The 20,894-nt window shown below is 40.7% G+C and overlaps 1 protein-coding gene across 2 annotated transcripts in view; it reads left to right on the top strand.

Annotated features, from left to right (window-relative positions):
* stas (Transmembrane protein stas) overlaps positions 1-20,894 on the top strand; it is a 75,049-nt gene that overhangs the window by 27,152 nt on the left and 27,003 nt on the right. For both annotated transcript variants that reach the window (XM_068354108.1, XM_068354109.1), the window contains exons 2-6: positions 3,895-4,042; positions 11,608-11,736; positions 12,913-12,962; positions 14,349-14,497; positions 14,679-14,817. In XM_068354108.1, the coding sequence (XP_068210209.1) occupies positions 3,895-4,042; positions 11,608-11,736; positions 12,913-12,962; positions 14,349-14,497; positions 14,679-14,817 (615 nt within the window). The remainder of the gene's footprint in view (positions 1-3,894; positions 4,043-11,607; positions 11,737-12,912; positions 12,963-14,348; positions 14,498-14,678; positions 14,818-20,894) is intronic.

Here is a 20,894-nt window from a genome sequence, read left to right on the forward strand (position 1 = left end):
AGACCAGGTTGTCTGTCAACCTTTCAATGGGAGAGCTCCACTGGGACTATGCGCCGAACAGTTTCTGGACCCTCTGCTTCCCCTGACGTAACTCCCCGGAGAGCTTCTCCCACGGCGCAGACTACTCAAACAACCACACTGCGACATCTCTCCCGAACCGGGGCGTCGCTTCGGCTTCATGCCTGGAGACACTACGCCTCCTCCTCAAGAAGAGAAAAACCGCTACAGTCGCGGTACGGAGGTCGCGTCATCTGCGATAGTCATCCACAGGGGTCTTCCAGGCAAAGTGAAGAATCTTCGGTGGTGGGTGCCGGGGGAGATATACCTCTTCCCTTGAGGCCTCTTCTCCAGCAATAACAGTCTTATTGCCTTTCGGCGGGAGGAAACTCCTTTCCGCTCTCGGCAATGAAGCCTGTCCCTCAGCCTTTCCCTGACCTTCAGGCTTAAAGGAATAACTTTTTCCTGCCCGCTGGATCTTTCTTGCTCATGCGAAGCTACGATCGTCCCTGCCCTAGTCGGAGGAAGACCTCCAACTTGGAGCATGGCTCGGACTTTTAGTCCTTTAAGAGATCTTCTCAAGACCCTTTACAACAGGCCTCGGATTGTATTCCGCCTTGGGTCTCCTGCTCACTCTGGCCACGGCCAGTGTGTAAGCAATCTTCTTGGTCTCGTACGACTCCGCCCTTTCTAAGGAAGAGGGGAAGGCAACATTCAGGTTCGCTCCTGAGTTGTTGGCTAGACTCAGAATCTGGGGGACCCAGCCCTTCGGTCCAATTCCTTAAAGATTTCGAGTCTCCATTCTGTATCTGATGTCCCAAGACCTTCTCTTTCTTGCCAGTAAAGGAATCGAGAGGTTAGCTTTGGGAACAGCTGCAGTTTGTCCTCAGTTGTAGCCGATTTGGGAGCACAAGGAGGACACGGGGGAGAGTCACCAGTATACCTCTTCAGCCCGGACTCAAGGACATTCATCTCGACCTGTCTCCAGACCCTCCCCCGTCACGTCGCCCTACAGCACGATGTTGGATACATTGCAACGTCCCTCGCCTTTGAGTAATACTACTCTGTGACGCAGGTGCTACAAGCTGGAGTCTGGAAGCGTCTAATGACCTTCGTAGCCCGTTTCCTGTAGGGCGTGACCCACAGGAGTCTCGATACGTTTTCTATCGCTCTGTGGTGGCTACACAACAGCTGGTCTAACCTCAGGCTCCTTTTTGGACAGGTAGCAGAAGGTTGAGGGCATTATTATCAGGTTTTAGTCTGCATGAACGAAAGAAGTAGGTCTGGCCCTTATTTCTTTCTTTTCTTTCTTCATCATCCCCTCTACGGGGAAGCAGCATCCTGGTCTCTGCATAGCTGACCTCAAACCTCTGCAGGTAAACCATGCTTCCTTGTGTTCCGAGTATTGAGTCAATACTGTCGCGTCCCCTCCCCCATACCCTGACGAGGTGGTATTGGGAACGTCCTAACCCAGAGTTCCTTCTGGAACTCCAGGTCAACTGCCTAGGACGGGTCACACTTCTTCCTTCACACACAAGCTTATGTAGGCCACACGGTTCCTTGCAAAGCAAGGAACTTGTGAGGTGCAGGGACTCCTTTTCTCGAGTGCGACTCACTCGGATTCTGAGTCCCCGGGTAAAGCCAAAGCCAGTATGGCTGCGGACTTTCCACCCTACCTAATGGGTAAGTCACCCAATGTAAATAGCGTGGTTTGTATTTCGGTTACGGAACAAATGACAAATTCGAAGATAATTTGTATTTTTCCTAACCATATAAACCTTAGCTATTTACACATATTTGCCCGCCAGCCCTGTCCCCCAAGACAAGTCCTACCTCTAAGTGAAAGTGAGCATTCAACTGTTTGTGAGGGGGGGAGGGGTAGCTAGCTACCATTCCCCTACCCCCCCGCTAACTAGCGTGGGGGTAATACACCCTCGTTAAATTCTAATGGTTCGCCATTTCAGCTGCGCTAAAAGGTAAACCCAATGTAAATAGCTAAGGTTTGTATGGTTAGGAAAAATACAAATTATCTTCGAATTTGTCATTTTTCCCCTCAATGCCACTACTCTGGCAATAGCAGAGTTCCTTCTTTACCTTTTGGAGGAAAAGCTTCTCGTGGTCTCGGCTCGTTCGTGAGCCTTGCCTTTAGACCGAAAGGAATTATCTTTTCCTCTGCGTTGGCATCACTTCTCTTCATTCAGAGTTTCGAGAGCTCTTCCACGGATCATGGTTCATGCCCCTCGGCCCCTGAAGGTTGCCCCCCTATGACTCAGGATGCCAAGCAGCAGATCTTCCCCTGACTTTGATGACAGGTCTCCCGCTCGTGTTGGATTCATCCGAGAGCCGGTGAATCCCATGGGCCTCCTTCAACATCTCTCTTTCATGACGAAAGACCAGGTAATATTTGACTTTGTTCCTGGCAGCTCGGTTCCTAGATTCGAGCCCTTCAGATTGGGAGTCCTTTGTAGTGTGGTTTATTATCCAGATCAACAGCTACTATGCCTGGGAAGAACTTGAGGTACTACCTTAAGGAAACTGCAGGAGCTCACCCCTGAGTGTCAGCACTCTTTGTCAGCCTGGGGAAGGTCAAGAGGAAGATACCCAGAACATGTTCTTGGTTTGGATTCCCAAGGTCATGGGCCAAGCATTGAATCCTGATCCTTTTCCTTATAGAGGAGACCTAGAGCTCATACCATTATGGACAGGAGTACGCCCCTAGCATTAATGAAAACTACTGTGACGCAGGCTTTGTCACCGCCCACTTCCTGCAAGACGTGACCCACAGGAGCATGGAGGCATTCTCCATCGACCCTGTGGTGATTACACAATAAATGGATTAACCACCTTAGGCTCCTTGATAGACAAATAGCAGATGGGGGAGGGCAGAGTTTAACCACGGTTAAGTCCGTCATGAAGGGCAAAGAATGACTGGCTATTTCTTTCATTTTTCCCCTTGGGGGTAACAGCACTTATAGTACTCTGCAAAGCTGGCCTTCTCTGTCTGCAGGTAGAACCTTTTGTAACCTGGTTTAGGTGTCGAGGTGGGATTGGGTAACGTCTACGGTTGATTGTAGGATTCCTATTGTTACTGAGAATTTTTACCTAAACCAGTCATGCAGTACTTCTAGTATCACACAATCACACAGATTGCTCAGGCTGCTAACCTTGCTTTGCACAAATTGTTTAGCAAGGTTTCAGTGTTTCTCCCTGTTACGTGCAGAGCACTTATGGGAAAATCCCTGGTCAAAAACCAGCCAGTTGGTTTGGTTTTCTAAGGGATGCAATCCCAATAAATAGGGATGGTTAGTATTTAATTTTGGAGTAAATATCAAATTTGGAAGTAATTCGTATTTTTCCTAACAATACAAACTTGTAGCTATTTATACAAATTGGCCTGCCATCATATTTCTCCCAATAAATCATGCCTGCAATAAAAAGTAATGAGACAACACAAGTGTGTGTGAGCGGGGTAGCCATATACCCCTCCTACCACCTCCCACTTACTAGGACCCCTCCTACCACCCTCCGCTAACTAGCGGAAGGGTATTTTACACCTCGCTAAAAGTCTTGCCTTCCAGCTTTGCCCAAAGTATAATCCTCACAAATAGCTACAGGTTTGTATCGTTAGGAAAAATCTAAATTATTCCAAATTTGTCATCTTTCTCAAAGTGGGATTGTGCTATTTGAGGACTTTGAGGTAAAGTTAAATTACTCATAACTGTTTATTTTACCAATTAACAAACAAGATTGAGCATTCAAGGTTTTTTAGCCTTCATAGTGTTTTAGACTTTGCTCTGTTAATTTTTTTAATGTTTAACATTCAATACTTTTAGTACAAAGTATTTTATAATGTGACATTCTGTACTTTCTAATAATAATTTAACCTCTTCTTTTCAGAGATGACACGTAGTGATGAAGGACAGGGGAAAGGGGTGAAGACGGAGGGGATGGACACTAGGCAGGCCTTACTATCGCTTGTTGCAATTTTTCTAATTTCCCTAAGTGCTCTTGCATTTGTGTATAGAAATTTTCCACAATTAGAACAGTAAGTACTGAGAGTTTTGCAATGTCAAGAATGAAAATTGTGATGAAATTTTCTTTAAAAATTTGGTTTTTAGGAGAAAAAATGCTGTGTAATTAATCTGTAGAGCAGCGAGTCGTAAACTCTAAAGTAGTATTTAAATGTTTGAAAGTAAAAATGTTAGAATCCTTCATTTGTGAAGATATTGAACCTTTTTCTTTTTGAGCTCTTAACTAGACCTCTACCAAATCACTTATGACTTCTCATTGGTAGTTTGTTATTTGTACATTCAAGATAAAGGGCTTTTTTTATTTCAAATTATTGATTTAAGACTAGAATATTATTCATTAGTGCAAACATGAATACAATCCTCCATTCTTTACCATGGCTAAATGTTTCAGTCTGAGTTGGATTAGCCATAAAAGCTTTCATGCTGGGTGTCAAAAACCCTTTGGTAGTTAGCGGCGGTTAGCCAAACCTCCACGCTCACAGACTCATCCAGTGAGCTCCTCCACTTTTGCTTTTGCTACAGTCTAGTGCAGTTGTATTGTCTTTCTTCCAGATTCATTCCTTTTGAACTGTAAAAATTTAAAAATTTCTTTTTTTCAGCCAATTTTTTTTTTTTTTTTTTTTTTTTATTCCATCTGTGCTTGGTATTGAGGACTGCAATCATGGAGATTTGGCCTGGCATATTGGGCCACTCTTGCAGCACATTTATGTCAGCTATGGAAATAGAGCCTCACCGTTTTTCTCTTTGTGCAGACGACACTCCTACACGAAGGCTTCTTGCACCAAGTATTGGGAGTGGTCTTCCTTCCAGTGGAAAGGATACGGTTCACAGAGAAAGAAAAAGCCTAAAAGAGATTCTTTGACACCCGAATTTTCTCTCCTGCACCTCATACCCTCCCACCATTTTTCTCCTGTTTGGCTTCCCCCGGAGGCCAGTTTGATAAGAGCGATGAACGTTTGACCCTTGGACAACCTAAGGATTTGGGAGAGCCCGTGCATCAGTTGTAGCCTTCCTTGGGACTTTCGGGTTCCCCACGAAGGAACAGCTGTTGAAGGTATTGAAAGTTGAGGCACAGTAGAAGCACACAGCTGCCTCTGCAATGGTCGGTCTTGACCTTTCCCACTGAGCCTCTGGAGGAGAGTCCATTCCAGCCAGTCTCGTGCCCTCGGTGGATACTTCCTTGCATTCCTCTTCCACCTGAGTGAAAACGTGACGGTAGTGGCATATCTAAACAAACAATGAAGTACTTTTTCAAAGCAGATTTGTCAAATTAGCCATGGAAATTCTGCATTGGACGGAAGAGAACTTGATCTCCCTTTCAGCCCTGTTCATCCTAGGCCCAAAAAAAACTTTCTTGCAGACAATCTGAGCATCCCTGGATATCCAAGAAAGTATTGACTGTGGGGTTTTCCGATGCTAAACTTGTTCGCACAGTCTCTCAACTGGAAGCTTCCAGTGTACTGTTCACCAGTACCAGACCCATGGCGACCTTTCATGATACCTCATGATACCTTTCAACACCCCTGGGACAACATAGACCTCTATGCGGTTCCCTGGTCGTGTCTAATGAGGAGACTTTCAAGAAGATGAGGTTATCCTACATTCTTTCATTGACTAATAGCTCCACTGTGGCAGCAAACAGAATGGTTCCCAGACCTTCTACTTCTGCTAACAGAGGGTCCGAGGGAGCTCCTACCCCTCCATGACTTCCTTCTGCAGCGACACATTCAAATATTTCACAAGACAGTTGCATCCCTATGAATTCATGCCCGGAGGTTACCCATCCTCTCTCATAGAGAGGTTTCTGCACGCAGTGACGAAACAGATGTCTGGGTATGTCAAAAGGCCTTCTATTACAGTAATACCTCGACGTAAGAGTGTCCCAACATACGAGAAATTTGAGATACGAGGAAAGTTTCTAGCAAATTTTTGCCCAGAGATACAAGACAAGTTTGAAATACGAGGATACGAGACGGTTCCCTATGCGGCCGCTAGGTGGACAAGTGTGCGAGAGGCTGATCACGAGGACAGCATCTCATGTTCTTTCCCGTCGGATCTCCGTTGCGTAAAGTTATCTCCAAGCATCAGCCGTAGTTTTTGCATTTTTTACGTGTTTTTTGCGTTAATCATTTCAGAATTAAGTGAATAAGCAATGGGTCCAAAGCAAGCGAGTGCAAACAAGGGTAGTGCAAAGAAAAAGCCTATGATGACAATCGAGATAAAGCATGAAATAATCGAAAAACATGAGAGTGGTGTACGAGTGACTGAGCTGGCTCACCAATATGAGAAGAGTACATCAACAATATGTACCATCCTCAAGCGGAAGGATGCTATAAAGAAGGAAATCAGAGACATGTTAGCGAAGTGGCAGGAGTTTTCTGATTTTATGGAAAAGAGGCACCCGGACAAGTTGGCGTGTGGTCGTGTGTTAGTCTTTTGTGACGACACTTGTGTACGTCATTTTCGTAACATTTTGAAGGGGAGGCAAAAGCAAATATCCCTAGATAGATTCCTTTTAAAAAGGCCGGCAAAAAGTTAAGGTGAAAGCGATGCAAAAAGAGCCAAGCCGGAAGAAGAAAAGTAAAAAAAGGAAAATGAAAACAAAATTAGAATTGTTTAGTGTAACGTAAGATAACATTAATTTTTAAGTGTGTGCACAATAAGCTAATTTCATTTAAGTTAAATTTAAAGTTTAAGTTATGTTACATAGTGTTACAAAAGTGTAGCGTACCGAACGTGTTGCCGTCAAGTCTCTCTCCCTCCACCTCCGCACACACCGCCATTAGCTGCTACCGTCTGTCTCGAAGGTATGAACTCCATAATAATGTCGCATTTTATTGCAGATCATAACCAGTACGTAGATATTTGTTATTTTGTGAGCGTAAATTGTGAATTAGAACAATTAAAAACATATTTTTCCACTGTAATATACTGTTTTTAGGTGTTTTTTCAGAGGGTGGGACCGGATTAATTAATTTTTAGTTATATTATATGGGAAAAATTGATCCAAGATACGAGCGAATTGACATACGAGCTCGGGTCCCGGAACGCATTAAGCTCGTATCTCAAGGTATTACTGTACTGTCTACCAGGCGAAGGGGATAATCTTTTGGGGTTGGTGTAGTGGACAGGGTCCCCGGATTGCGGAGTTTTTGTTGTATCTCCGGGAGAAAAACTGCTCAGTCTTGGCGGTGAAAGGCTACCTTTCGGCCTGAGCCTTGTCTTCAAACTAAATGGAGTTGACATTTATTCCTTGTTGAAATTATCTGTAATAATATGGAGTTTTAAGCTTACCTGCCCTCAGTCAGAAGTTAGACCACTTTCCTGGAACGTAGTGTAAGTACTACGCTCCCTGAACTGAAAGAAGCTCCTTAAGAACCGTTGAGTCAAGCATCAGATTGTGACTTGATTCCATTCTGATCAACAGAGTAGAAGCCCCAGAGCTCACGATGTCGGGCATAAGCATGTCCCTAGGGTTCAAGAGAAACTTCTCTGTGGCGCAAGCAAACCACTTTCACCATGCACTACCTGCAGGACGTAACCCATAGGTCCCTAGATATGTTTACTCTGGGGCCTATGGTAGCCGCTCAACAAGTGGTTTAGTTACCTCAGCTCCCTTGCAGGACTTGGTCGAGGGTAGATGTCACACAGTTTTAGTTAGGGATAAATTAATAGCATAACTGGCTTTTTTCTTCCTTCATCTTCCCCTCTCTTTGGGCACAGCATCCATAAAACTGCAAATTAGCCTTCTTCCACTTCAGGTAAGTTTTATAGTTTTATAGTCGGAAATATGGGTGCATATATTTTTGTTATGTACCCAATTTCCTTGTAAGGGTAGTTGGGTAATGTCTTGCTTTTAAGTATGAGTGTATGTTTACTCACTCCTTATACTTACCTGGGAAAGTCACAGTTCTTGTTTCCACTCACTCAACATGATTACTTAGGCTGTCAAAGTCTCCAGCATTGACAAGATGAGGGTTCATGAAGTGTCAGGAAACTTTTTTCATGCTCTATTGAGCTCAGACTTGTATTCTGGGTCAAACTTTCCAGCCAGTAGGAATTTGGACTTCCACCCACCTTGAGGTTAGTCTCTGCAGTAAAGAACAAAGGTTTGTATTTGTGTTGGAACAAATATGAAATTTGGAAGTCATTTGTATTTTTTCTAACCAAACAAACCTGAGTTGTTTACACATACAGTATAATACTTGTTCTGCCATCATCTACCCACTAGAAGTTGTGCCCTTAAAAGTAGAAGAGCTCATTGGGTGGGTGTGTGAGCGGGGAGGGAGTCAACCCCCCATCTAACTAGGGAGGGTTGTTGGCTACTCTTCTGAAAGTTTTTATGGCTAAATCAGATTGTGCAGAAACATATATCTATATTATGATTATTATTATTAGCTAAGCTACAAACCAAATTGGAAAAGCAGGGTACCAACAGGGATAAATAACCCAGTGGGGAAAGTAAATAAGGAAATAAACTATATGAGAAGTAATGAGCAATTAAAATAAAATATTTTAAGAACAGTAACAACATTAAAACATCTTTCATATGTAAACTATAAAAAGAGAGTTATGTCAGCCTGTTCATCATAAAAACATTTGCTGCAAGTGTGAATATTTAGAGTTCTATTGATTGAACTACATGATTAGGATGATCATTCCACAACTTGGTAACAGCTGGAATAAAACTTCTAGAATACTGTGTAGTATTGAAATTCATGATGGAAAAGGCCTGACTATTAGAATAACTGCATACCTAGTATTACAAACAGAATGGTACTGTCTGGGAATATCTGAATGTAAAAGATGGTCAGAATTATGAAAAATCTTATGCAACATGCATAACAAACTAATTGAATGACAGTGCCAGAGATTAATATGTAGATCAGGAATAAGAAATTGAATAGACAGTTATGTTCCTGTCCAACAAATTAAGATGAGATTCAGCAGCTGAAGACAAGACAGGAGAATGATGCTTGAAACGAGGTAGAATGAAAGAACTAAAACACTTTTTTCAGAATAGATTGATCACCAATAATCTTACAAGACTTTCTCAATAAGCCCTTTTTTTTTTTTTTTTTTTTTTTAATTTGCTGTCGAGAATTACACCTAAAATTTTAAAAGTCATACAAAGTTAAAGAAACATTATCAATGCTTAGATATAGATGTTGTGGAGCAACTGCCCATGACTACTTACAATCATACTCTTGAGTTTTGTTAGGATTCAACTCCATGCCCCATAATTTGCACCGTGCAGCAATATTAGCTAGATCTCTATTAAGGGATTCAGCAAACCCAGATCTACATTCAGGAGATGGAATTGATACAAAGAAAGTTCTAGTACTAGCTGCATATAGAATGAGCTTGTTTTCTAGGCCAAACCACATGTCGTGTATATAGTATGAAAAGTAATGGGCCAAGAACACTTCCCCGAGAAACACCAGATATCCTATTCCAATACTCACTATGGTACCCATCAATAACAACTCTTTGCAATCTATTGCTTAAAAATTCAATAATTATGCCAAGAAAAGACCCATCCACTCCCAGCTGTTTAAACTGTAAAGAACTCAGGTTTTTATTGTTAGGAAAAAATACAAATTACTTCCAAATTTGTCATTTTCTGTAGTGATATACCTCATAATTTTACTGATTTATTGTGAATTTATTTCTTATATATTATAGTTGTTTTGAAGTAAATGTTAGATTCCTTTACAAGTTCTTAATTTCTTTGTTAATTAATGAGAGAATACTTTAACAAAAATTAATCACAACAAGGAAGGAAATATCATTATAATTACTTCAGCTGCTTGACTGATATACATACTGTATAGTACTGTGTTAGGCAACATTAATTAGCATTTAATTTAGCATAAGCTTTTGATATAAATTGCTGGGAGTTCTTAGTTAGCTGTTACCTCTGAAATTGTAGTGACTTCTGAAGAGTTATGAGACAAATTGAATAAAGGAGTGCCTTATTTAGGTATTTGTATTATCGCTTGAAGTTACGACTTAGGTAATTTGATTGTTGGCAAAGGGGAATAAGTCATTATTGGTTTTAGTTTCTAAATGGGGCTTGAAACAGGATGCCTAAGCATTGAAATAGTCCTTAAGAAGAGTAGCTATGTAGATTATTGCAAATGTCTGTCTGATGGTATTTATAGTATAGTGGTAAAATTTCTTGCCTTTGCTTTATTAACCCCATTTTAGTACTGAAGGAGCATCATATTTTATTTATAAAATTGTTATGAATAATGAACGCGCATCATATTTTACTTATGAAACTATTATGAATAATGAACTTGAGTAAATGAATGCTACATTGCATGTTCCTCCATGAAGGGTCATTGAAATCCATGAGACATTCTGCTTTTTCCAACTAGTGTTGCAGCTTGGCTTGTTACTAATACTAATACCACACTTCAATATATTTAGTTATCATTTATTTAGGTTTACTTTCAATATTTTTCCGCTCTTGATTAAATTCAAAATGTAGAGCTTTGTATTTCCAAAGTATCCATGGAACTCATAACCTATTATATATTTTATTTATCTTTGGATATGAATATGTTGAGGTGGTTTGGCCATGTAGAAAAAATGGAAGATGGTTGTCTGCTAAAAAAGGTGATGAATGCAAGAGTTGATAGGAGACATTCAAGAGGAAGTCCAATGTTTGGGTGGATGGATGGCATGAAGAAACCCCTAGGTGACAGGAAGATAGATGTGACGGAGACAGAAGTGTGTGCTAGGAGTAGAAATGAATGGCGAGTGATTGTGACGCAGTTCTGATAAGCACTGTTGTTACCACGGGTCACCTTATGGTGACTACTTTGAGGTAGCGGCAGTAAGGGAGTCGGCACAAGAAGGTTCATTAGCAGGGAAGAAGGGTAGGAGGGGGCACTTAGACACCCTAGCAGGACCAATCAAACTCAGCTGAGCCCCATGTCAGGCAGGGAAGAACAAGGAGGAAAAATATCCTCTTTCATTTCTTGTTGGCTCCCTGCTACCTGCTAAAGTTTAAGGTAGTGCCATGGTAGATATAACAGATCATCATCTGCTATGCCTATGACGCAAAAGGCCTCAGATAGATTTCGCCAGTCATCTCTATCTTGAGCTTTTAAATTAATACTTCTTCAATCGTTCTCTCCTACTTCACATTTCATAGTCCTCACCTTTAAAATCTGTGATATTGTTTTATTTTCATTTTCCAAGAAACTTTGAAGAGAGAAATTGTTTACTGATATGGAAAATATAGAAAGTAATGCGGATTCAAGTTAGAGGGGCATCGTATGAGAAGTTTTTTTTACTTCATTTGTAAAGCTTAACAATCCTGTGCGGGTTAAGAAAAAAAAATTCATATTATTTACACTCATGTATCCTGGAATCAGTGTGATATGTTAATTGATGTACTTTCTGACACCAGTCAAAAGCAGCTACTAATCTCCATTTTAAGTACTGTTAAGGAAAATACTATTTATATCTTACCATTCATGTACTATATATTTCAGTAGAGTTAAATATAATTCAGCATTTTAGATCAAGTATGGTAATACCCTTTGCTCTTTTTTTCTTTTTCCAGAGATGAATATCAGTACATGAAGCTTCCAACAGATATAGATGACGCTAAGAATTTAGGGAAAGTGTTATCCCATTATAAAGATCGATACTACTTGGAGGTGCTAGCAGGAGTATTTGTTACTTATATATTGTATCCTTTCATACTTCGTTATTCACTTCAGTACAATACTACTTTACCTAATGTATTTAGAATTAATGTTTGTTTTTTTATTTGTTTGTTTGGAGTTGGCTTAAAAGAGAGATGAATATTCAAAAAGTTAGTTTAGATTGAAGTTAGTATTTCCAAGAGGAAGTCAAGATTAACCAATCAGAGAGCTTGCTGAAAGTTGAGCCGCCTCCTCTTGTTTTAAAGGTTTTAAAGGCTGCTTATGAATGGCAGAGGCAAAGGACAGTGGCATTGCCCTATTGAGCAGGACAATGCCCTAGAGACTGACCATATATACATATGATCAGCATCTCCCCCTCTCCATCCAAGGTAGGACCCCAGGGGCCAGGCAATGACTGCTGATGACTCAGCAGATAGACCTATAGGCTCACTGAAACCCCCCATCATTATCTCACAAGGATGGTGAGTTTGTAGCAACCAAAGAAACTAGCGAGTTTGAGCGGGACTCGAACCCCCGTCTGGCGTCCTAGAGAAGGAATCTTAACATCAAATCAACATGTACAAAAGCCAATTTTAAGGATAAAGAAAGGTAGATGATGAACAGTTGGTTTTAAAACAGGTGACGAAGGTAATTGAAAAAGATATGACATTGGAAAGAACCCGAGTTATGTCAAACCCTAAAACGAGGAAATCTGTTGTGAAAATGGAGATGATGGTGCTTTTTTTATCTGTGAATATTTAGCTTCATTAAAAATGCGGGTACCTTTTTTTTGATGAATGATGAAAACCATACCTAATAGTTTGTAATTTGTATACCAGTTATAAAAGTAGTTGATATAAAAATATTTTACCCTCATTGTGTACCTCTAGAATGTCTTTTATATATGTGCAACATCGCAATTTTGTAAAAATGAAAATAACAAAATATAATCCCAACAGAGGCCTTTATATAAAGTAAGAAAGTGATGAGGACTTTATTAGCTATGATAAAACATTACCATTGTTTGTAAATTAGGTTTATCTACAGAAGAAGTTCATGGGTGGTGAATCTACATGGCTGCTAGTGGACAAAAGTCTCTTCTCTTTAAGGGATTATTAATTTTAAATTCTCTTGTGTGTGGTAGTTGAATGAATAATCGAGTGATCATTGTTTGTATCAGTTTACTGTTTCAGATTAATTTCCTTAAGTATATTGATCAGCCTACAGACCTTTGCCATTCCAGGATCTATATTCCTTTCCATTCTTTCGGGTAAGTCACCTTCCTTTCTTAAAGTTCAGTGCGTAATACTAAGAATTTCATATATCACTTGAGGTTATGAAAAGAAATGGGCATGTTTTTCTCTTGTGTCTTCAAAAATTTTAATAACTTTTAAATGTTTATATTCTTTTGGAGACTACTTTACTCTTTTTTAGGGACTAATTTACTCTTCATTTGACATGTCCAGTATCTTATGCTCAAATCTCATAGAGCTGCTCTGTTCCAGTTTGCCATGTATTTCAATAGTTTTTTGATAACATTTACCCATGGTTATGGCCTAATCCATTACTTAACTTGGTTTATATGATATTTTTAATTCTTTATGAATTTCAGCTGCTTCCTTAGGACAAGTTTGAAGATTTTTTTAAGCTACCAAAAACATATGAATGTTTTTTAATTATATTTCAGAACAGCTTTGTGTAAACAGTTTGTTATTTTCATGTCTGCACTTGAGTGTATTCAAGATTGAAGTATTACTAATGAATATTATAGGTCATGCTGCTCTTCGATAAATTATTGTTTATTCTGCACATGTAGGTACATTTAGTAAATGTTACTATTAATTGAGGAATATTGAAGTTATTTTAATGGATCCCTTCAAAACAGAGTAAAATTGGATTTTTTTTTTTTAATAAATAACTGTACCTAGTATCTCCTGTTTAATTATGTATTCTATAATTGTACCGTTTAAAAGATAGGAAAGATTGAGAGTGATTCTTGTCTCAAATCTTTGAGAATGCAAGTAATAATTCAGTCAGTAACTATTTAATTCCTCATAAGATTTAATTATGTGCAATGTAAATGGGATGTTCATGAAAGCTCACTTGAATTGTGGCTGCCTCATTTTTTCTTTTATTAAAACCACCAATGTGGTTTTTATAAGTTTTTTTTTTTCTTGTTACTCCATCTTTAAAATTTTTGTTAGCTTCAATCCAAGATTAGAAATGGAAATGAACAGCATTGGGTTTCTGAGGACATTGTTTTTTATTAAAACTCCCTTGCTTTAGTTATCAATTTCCCTTTGTCAAGATAACTCTTCCCTGAATGTTAGCCAAACATGTTGAAATATAATGTTACTGGAAATAAAAAATTCATCCAAGATTATTATGGTGCCAAGCACTGGTATCCTTGTTTGAACGCTTAATTTTTGCTTGAATATATATTAAAATATTATATTTTTTACTGAACAAACAGTCTCCTTTTTGTATTTTTCATTTTATCTGTTCTATCTGATGTCTTCTGATGAAGTTATCCGCATTTACCTTGCTCTAATTTCCACTTCTAATTCAAGAACAACTCCCTCAGATGTGCTGTGTGAGGGTTTAGATATGTGACTTAAGTCTTGTTAAACTAATTTTCCATGATATCTTTGCTTAGGTTTCCTGTTTCGATGGGAGGTTGCCTTGCTTCTCATATGCTTCTGCTCAGCAACTGGGGCATCATTTTGTTACCTACTCTCATACTTAGCTGGCAGACCCCTTGTCCTGAAGTATATCCCTGAAAGGGCAAAATCATGGCAGGATAAGGTAATGTGCATTTTGGTATACATTTAGTTAGTGTTTAATATAAATAGCTTTGATGGTCATTGTATTCTTATTCTGAAAAATTATATTGACATTGTTTTATAGATATAACATTCTCATTCATATAATAAACTAAGAAAAAATAATTGAAATGTGAATTATATGCAAGTTCATTTTCTTTCAGGTTGATAAGCAACGAGACAATCTGCTGTTTTATATTATATTCTTACGGATCACCCCCTTTCTTCCAAATTGGTTTATTAATATAACCAGCCCTGTCATTAATGTTCCTCTTGGGCCGTTCTGGTTTGGCACCTTTCTAGGTAAGCCTTTCACATTTTATTTTAAATGCAAATCATTAAGGGTCTACTGGAGATTTTTTTGTTTTTGGTTTTGATTGGTGGGAAGTACCAAACTGCTCCATTATGATGGCAAGCTTTTGTCACAATACAGTGGGCCTTTAAAACCAGGTAGTGTAACAAAATCTTTTAGTTCATACGATGCAAGTAACTAGTGGTTTTATGTGTTTTATATAGTCATATGATTTGGTAGGAATATTTGATCACGTGCACATTTGTAGAAAAAAAAAATTATTTGCCTAAATGTCAAGATAAATACCTTTCTGGTATGATATATCAGCCTACGTTACTCAACTCTTCTTTACTATGATTAAGGGTAGAAGAGAGACTAGCTATGGTAAGCAGCTCTTCTAGAAAGACACTCCAAAATCAAACCGTTGGAAGACCATGGTAGAGAGGCTATGGTACTTCACAAGACTAGAGAACTACTACTTCTTTGTCTACATCTTTTCCCACTTCTAAGTGGGGTCGATGTTTCTGGTCAGCTTTCTCCATCTACCTCTGTCCCACACCTCATCACCGGATGACCTTCGATCAAAGGGATTAACCGGTGATGAGGTGCGGGACAGAGGTAGATGGAGAAAGCTGACCAGAAACATCGACCTCACATAGAAGTGGGAAAAGATGTAGACAAGGAAGAACAAGAAGTTCTCTAGTCTTGTGTAGTGCCATAGCCTCTCCACTGTCTTCCACTTTTTTAGAAGTTTTTATAGTTTATGTATGAAAGATTTATTTTATTGTTGTTACTGTTCTTAAAATATTTAATTTTAATTGTTCATTACTTCTTTTGTAGTTTGTTTATTAATTGTTCATTACTTCTCTTGGAGTTTGTTTATAAACTACCTCCACCAGGAGGTAATATTTTCAATTGGGTTGATTTAATTATTTATTTATTAGTCTGTGTCTGTTGACAGGATTACGTCAAAACTATCAGACGGATTTTGACAAAATTTACACCACAGATAGATCTTAGGTCGTGTACAACCCCATTGAATTTTGTGGAGGATCCGAATTCTATCTATTTTATTTATTTATTCCGTAACTGGAATACAAACCTGCGCTATTTATTTAGAGGTATTACTTTCTGCAAAGCTGAAATGACAAGCCATTAGAATTTACCAAGGGTTAGCTACCCACACCAGGGTGTTGGGGCTGGGTAGGTTGCTACCACTCCCACTCACACACCGGTGATTTAGCTCACTTTACTTTTGGCTCGAATGGAGACCAGTTGTAACCGCTCTTCCTCCTTACCTATTTTGGACTGCCATTAATTTTTCTTTTAACTTAACTTTTTCTGATACAGTATATATAGATACATACATATACCAAGGCACTTCCCCCAATTTTGGGGGGTCGCCGACATCAACAAATGAAACAAAAATTTAAAAAATAATAAAAGGGTACCTCTCCTCTCCACATTCCTCCCAGCCTGACAAGGGACTCAACCGAGTTCAGCTAGTACTGCAAGGGTGCCACAGCCCACCCTCCCCCGTTATCCACCACAGATAAAGCTTCATAACGCTGAATCCCCTACTGCTGCTACCTCCGCGGTCATCTAAGGCACCGGAGGAAGCAACAGGGCGTACCGGAACTGCGTCACAATCACTCACCATTCATTCCTATTCCTAGCACGCTTTCTTGCCTCTCTCACATCTATCCTCCTATCACCCAGAGCTTTCTTCACTCCATCCATCCACCCAAACCTTGGCCTTCCTCTTATACTTCTCCCATCAACTCAGCCATTTTCCATTCTCTCAACATGGCCAAACCACCTCAACACATTCATATCCAATCTAGCTGCTAACTCATTTCTTACACCCGTTCTCACCCTCACCACTTCGTTCCTAACCCTATCTACTCGAGATACACCAGCCATACTCCTTAGACACTTCATCTCAAACACATTCAATTTCTGTCTCTATGTCACTTTCATTCCCCACAACTCCGATCCATATATCACAGTTGGTACAATCACTTTCTCATGTAGAACTCTCTTTATTTTCATGCCGAACCCTCTATTTTTTTACTACTCCCTTAACTGCCCCCAACACTTTGCGACCTTCATTCACTCTGACGTACATCTGCTTCCACTCCACCATTTGCTGCAACAACAGACCCCAAGTACTTAAACTGATCCACCTCCTCAAGTAACTCTCCATTCAACATGACATTCAACCTTGCACCACCTTCCCTTCTCGTACATCTCATAACCTTACTCTTACCCACATTAACTCTCAACTTCCTTCTCTCAGACACCTTTCCAAATTCTGTCTCTAATCGGCCAAGCTTCTCTTCCGTGTTTACAACCAGTACAGTATCATCCGCAAACAACAACTGATTTACCTCCCATTCATGGTCATTCTCGTCTACCAGTTTCAATCCTCTTCCAAGCATTCGAGCATTCACCTCTCTTACCACTCCATCAACATACAAGTTAAACAACCACGGCGACATCACACATCCCTGTCTCAACCCCACTCTTACCGGAAACCAATCGCTCACTTCAATTCCTATCCTAATACATGCTTTATTACCTTTGTAGAAACTTTTCACTGCTTGCAAGAACCTTCCTCCAACTTCATATAACCTCATCACATTCCACATTGCTTCCCTATCAACTTTATCATACGCTTTCTCCAGATCCATAAACGCAACATACACCTCCTTACCTTTTGCTAAATATTTCTCGCATATCTGCCTAACTGTAAAAATCTGATTCATACAACCCCTACCTCTTCTAAAACCACCCTGTACTTCTAAGATTGCATTCTCTGTTTTATCCTTAATCCTATTAATCAATACTCTACCATACACTTTTCCAACTACACTCAACAAACTAATACCTCATGAATTACAATACTCATGCACATCTCCCTTACCCTTATATAGTGGTACAATGCATGCACAAACCCAATCTACTGGTACCATTGACAACACAAAACACATATTAAACAATCTCACCAACCATTCAAGTATAGTCACACCCCCTTCCTTCAACATCTCAGCTCTCACACCATCCATACCAGATGCTTTTCCTACTCTTGTTTCATCTAGTGCTCTCCTCACTTCCTCTATTGTAATCTCTCTCTCATTCTCATCTCCCATCACCAGCACCTCAACACCTGCAACAGCAATTATATCTGCCTCCCTATTATCCTCAGCATTCAGTAAACTTTCAAAATATTCCGCCCACCTTTTCCTTGCCTCCTCTCCTTTTAACAACCTTCCATTTCCATCTTTCACAGTTTCTTCAATTCTTGAGCCAGCCTTCCTTACTGTCTTCACTTCTTTCCAAAACAACTACTTATTCTCTTCATATGAATGACCCAATCCCTGACCCCACCTCAGGTCAGCTGCCCTTTTTGCCTCGCGTACCTTGCGCGTTACTTCCACACACACACTCTCTCTCTCTCTCTCTCTCTCTCTCTCTCTCTCTCTCTCTCTCTCTCTCTCTCTCTCTCTCTCTCTCTCTCTCTCTCTCTCTCTCTCTCTCTCTCTCTCTCAAATTTTGTAAGTTTCCTTTTCAGTGTTTGTGCTGTGTGATATAACGTATACGACAAGAATCTTCCCTTCTGACCTCTCCCCCCTTGTCCATCAGTCTTCCCGTCGGCGGATAACCTACCGTTGACTTGGCTGCCGCCGCAGGTGAATCGTCATTGTTTTAACCCTCCTTGTTCAACTGTTGTCTTCGCCTTTCCCTCTTCCATGGGGAACTTAGGATTACTGAGGGAAGGGAGTATGGCCTTTCAGAGATTGACTTCGGTCTCTCTCTCTCTCTCTCTCTCTCTCTCTCTCTCTCTCTCTCTCTGAAATTTTGTAAGTTTCCTTTTCAGTGTTTGTGCTGTGTGATATAACGTATACGACAAGAATCTTCCCTTCTGACCTCTCCCCCCTTGTCCATCAGTCTTCCCGTCGGCGGATAACCTACCGTTGACTTGGCTGCCGCCGCAGGTGAATCGTCATTGTTTTAACCCTCCTTGTTCAACTGTTGTCTTCGCCTTTCCCTCTTCCATGGGGAACTTAGGATTACTGAGGGAAGGGAGTATGGCCTTTCAGAGATTGACTTCGGTCTCTCTCTCTCTCTCTCTCTCTCTCTCTCTCTCTCTCTCTCTCTCTCTCTCTCTCTCTGAAATTTTGTAAGTTTCCTTTTCAGTGTTTGTGCTGTGTGATATAACGTATACGACAAGAATCTTCACTTCTGACCTCTCCCCCCTTGTCCATCAGTCTTCCCGTCGGCGGATAACCTACCGTTGACTTGGCTGCCGCCGCAGGTGAATCGTCATTGTTTTAACCCTCCTTGTTCAACTGTTGTCTTCGCCTTTCCCTCTTCCATGGGGAACTTAGGATTACTGAGGGAAGGGAGTATGGCCTTTCAGAGATTGACTTCGGTCTCTCTCTCTCTCTCTCTCTCTCTCTCTCTCTCTCTCTCTCTCTCTCTCTCTCTCTCTCTCTCTCTCTCTCTCTCTCTCTCAAATTTTGTAAGTTTCCTTTTCAGTGTTTGTGCTGTGTGATATAACGTATACGACAAGAATCTTCCCTTCTGACCTCTCCCCCCTTGTCCATCAGTCTTCCCGTCGGCGGATAACCTACCGTTGACTTGGCTGCCGCCGCAGGTGAATCGTCATTGTTTTAACCCTCCTTGTTCAACTGTTGTCTTCGCCTTTCCCTCTTCCATGGGGAACTTAGGATTACTGAGGGAAGGGAGTATGGCCTTTCAGAGATTGACTTCGGTCTCTCTCTCTCTCTCTCTCTCTCTCTCTCTCTCTCTCTCTCTCTCTCTCTCTCTCTCTCTCTCTCTCTCTCTCTCTGAAATTTTGTAAGTTTCCTTTTCAGTGTTTGTGCTGTGTGATATAACGTATACGACAAGAATCTTCACTTCTGACCTCTCCCCCCTTGTCCATCAGTCTTCCCGTCGGCGGATAACCTACCGTTGACTTGGCTGCCGCCGCAGGTGAATCGTCATTGTTTTAACCCTCCTTGTTCAACTGTTGTCTTCGCCTTTCCCTCTTCCATGGGGAACTTAGGATTACTGAGGGAAGGGAGTATGGCCTTTCAGAGATTGACTTCGGTCTCTCTCTCTCTCTCTCTCTCTCTCTCTCTCTCTCTCTCTCTCTCTCTCTCTGAAATTTTGTAAGTTTCCTTTTCAGTGTTTGTGCTGTGTGATATAACGTATACGACAAGAATCTTCCCTTCTGACCTCTCCCCCCTTGTCCATCAGTCTTCCCGTCGGCGGATAACCTACCGTTGACTTGGCTGCCGCCGCAGGTGAATCGTCATTGTTTTAACCCTCCTTGTTCAACTGTTGTCTTCGCCTTTCCCTCTTCCATGGGGAACTTAGGATTACTGAGGGAAGGGAGTATGGCCTTTCAGAGATTGACTTCGGTCTTCTCTAATCAAGGCCGTTCACCTTTCATGGGGTTCAGACAGTGTACCAACGGGGGGAGCACCTTTCCCTTTCGTGGGTTAGGTTGCGCTTCCGATTATTTTCTTAGTAATTTAAGTGAAATTATAATTGTTTGTAATTTAACTTTTCAGCTTCTCCGTGGGGAACGCTTCCCTTCGAAGGATCAATGGTTCTTCTTATTAGTGAATATTTGTTCCGATGCATTGTAACCACGGACTACTATTCTCAGGAGTTACTCTTTTGTATTAACTTGCGACCAGAAAATTTTTCCCCCAACCAGGACTCCATTCCAGGCGACAGGCATGAGGCCTCAGGCCGGTAAAATGCCCCAATGTATGTTCCCTGCGTAAAGCGACCTTCCACTGTCTTTGACCCACAATGCACCAAGAAGAAGGCCGTGTCAGGCCTGATAAGGACAGGGCAAAGGTCGCCATTCGTACTCTGGTCGTTGCCCAGTGTAGACCTATAGTTTTCGCTCGCAACTTAAACTGTGACCTGCGTTTGAGTTTTCACTTATTGTGTGTGCATAGTGTTTGTGTTGAGATGGATAACACTCGTGTTCAACGTCATTATCCCAGTGTGAATGGGAAAGCGTGTTCGGCTTTCCTTTCACATTGGGAAATTGATCCCCATTCTT

This window comes from Palaemon carinicauda, chromosome 30 (assembly GCF_036898095.1).
Source record: "Palaemon carinicauda isolate YSFRI2023 chromosome 30, ASM3689809v2, whole genome shotgun sequence".
Classification (NCBI taxonomy): Eukaryota; Metazoa; Arthropoda; class Malacostraca; order Decapoda; family Palaemonidae; genus Palaemon; species Palaemon carinicauda.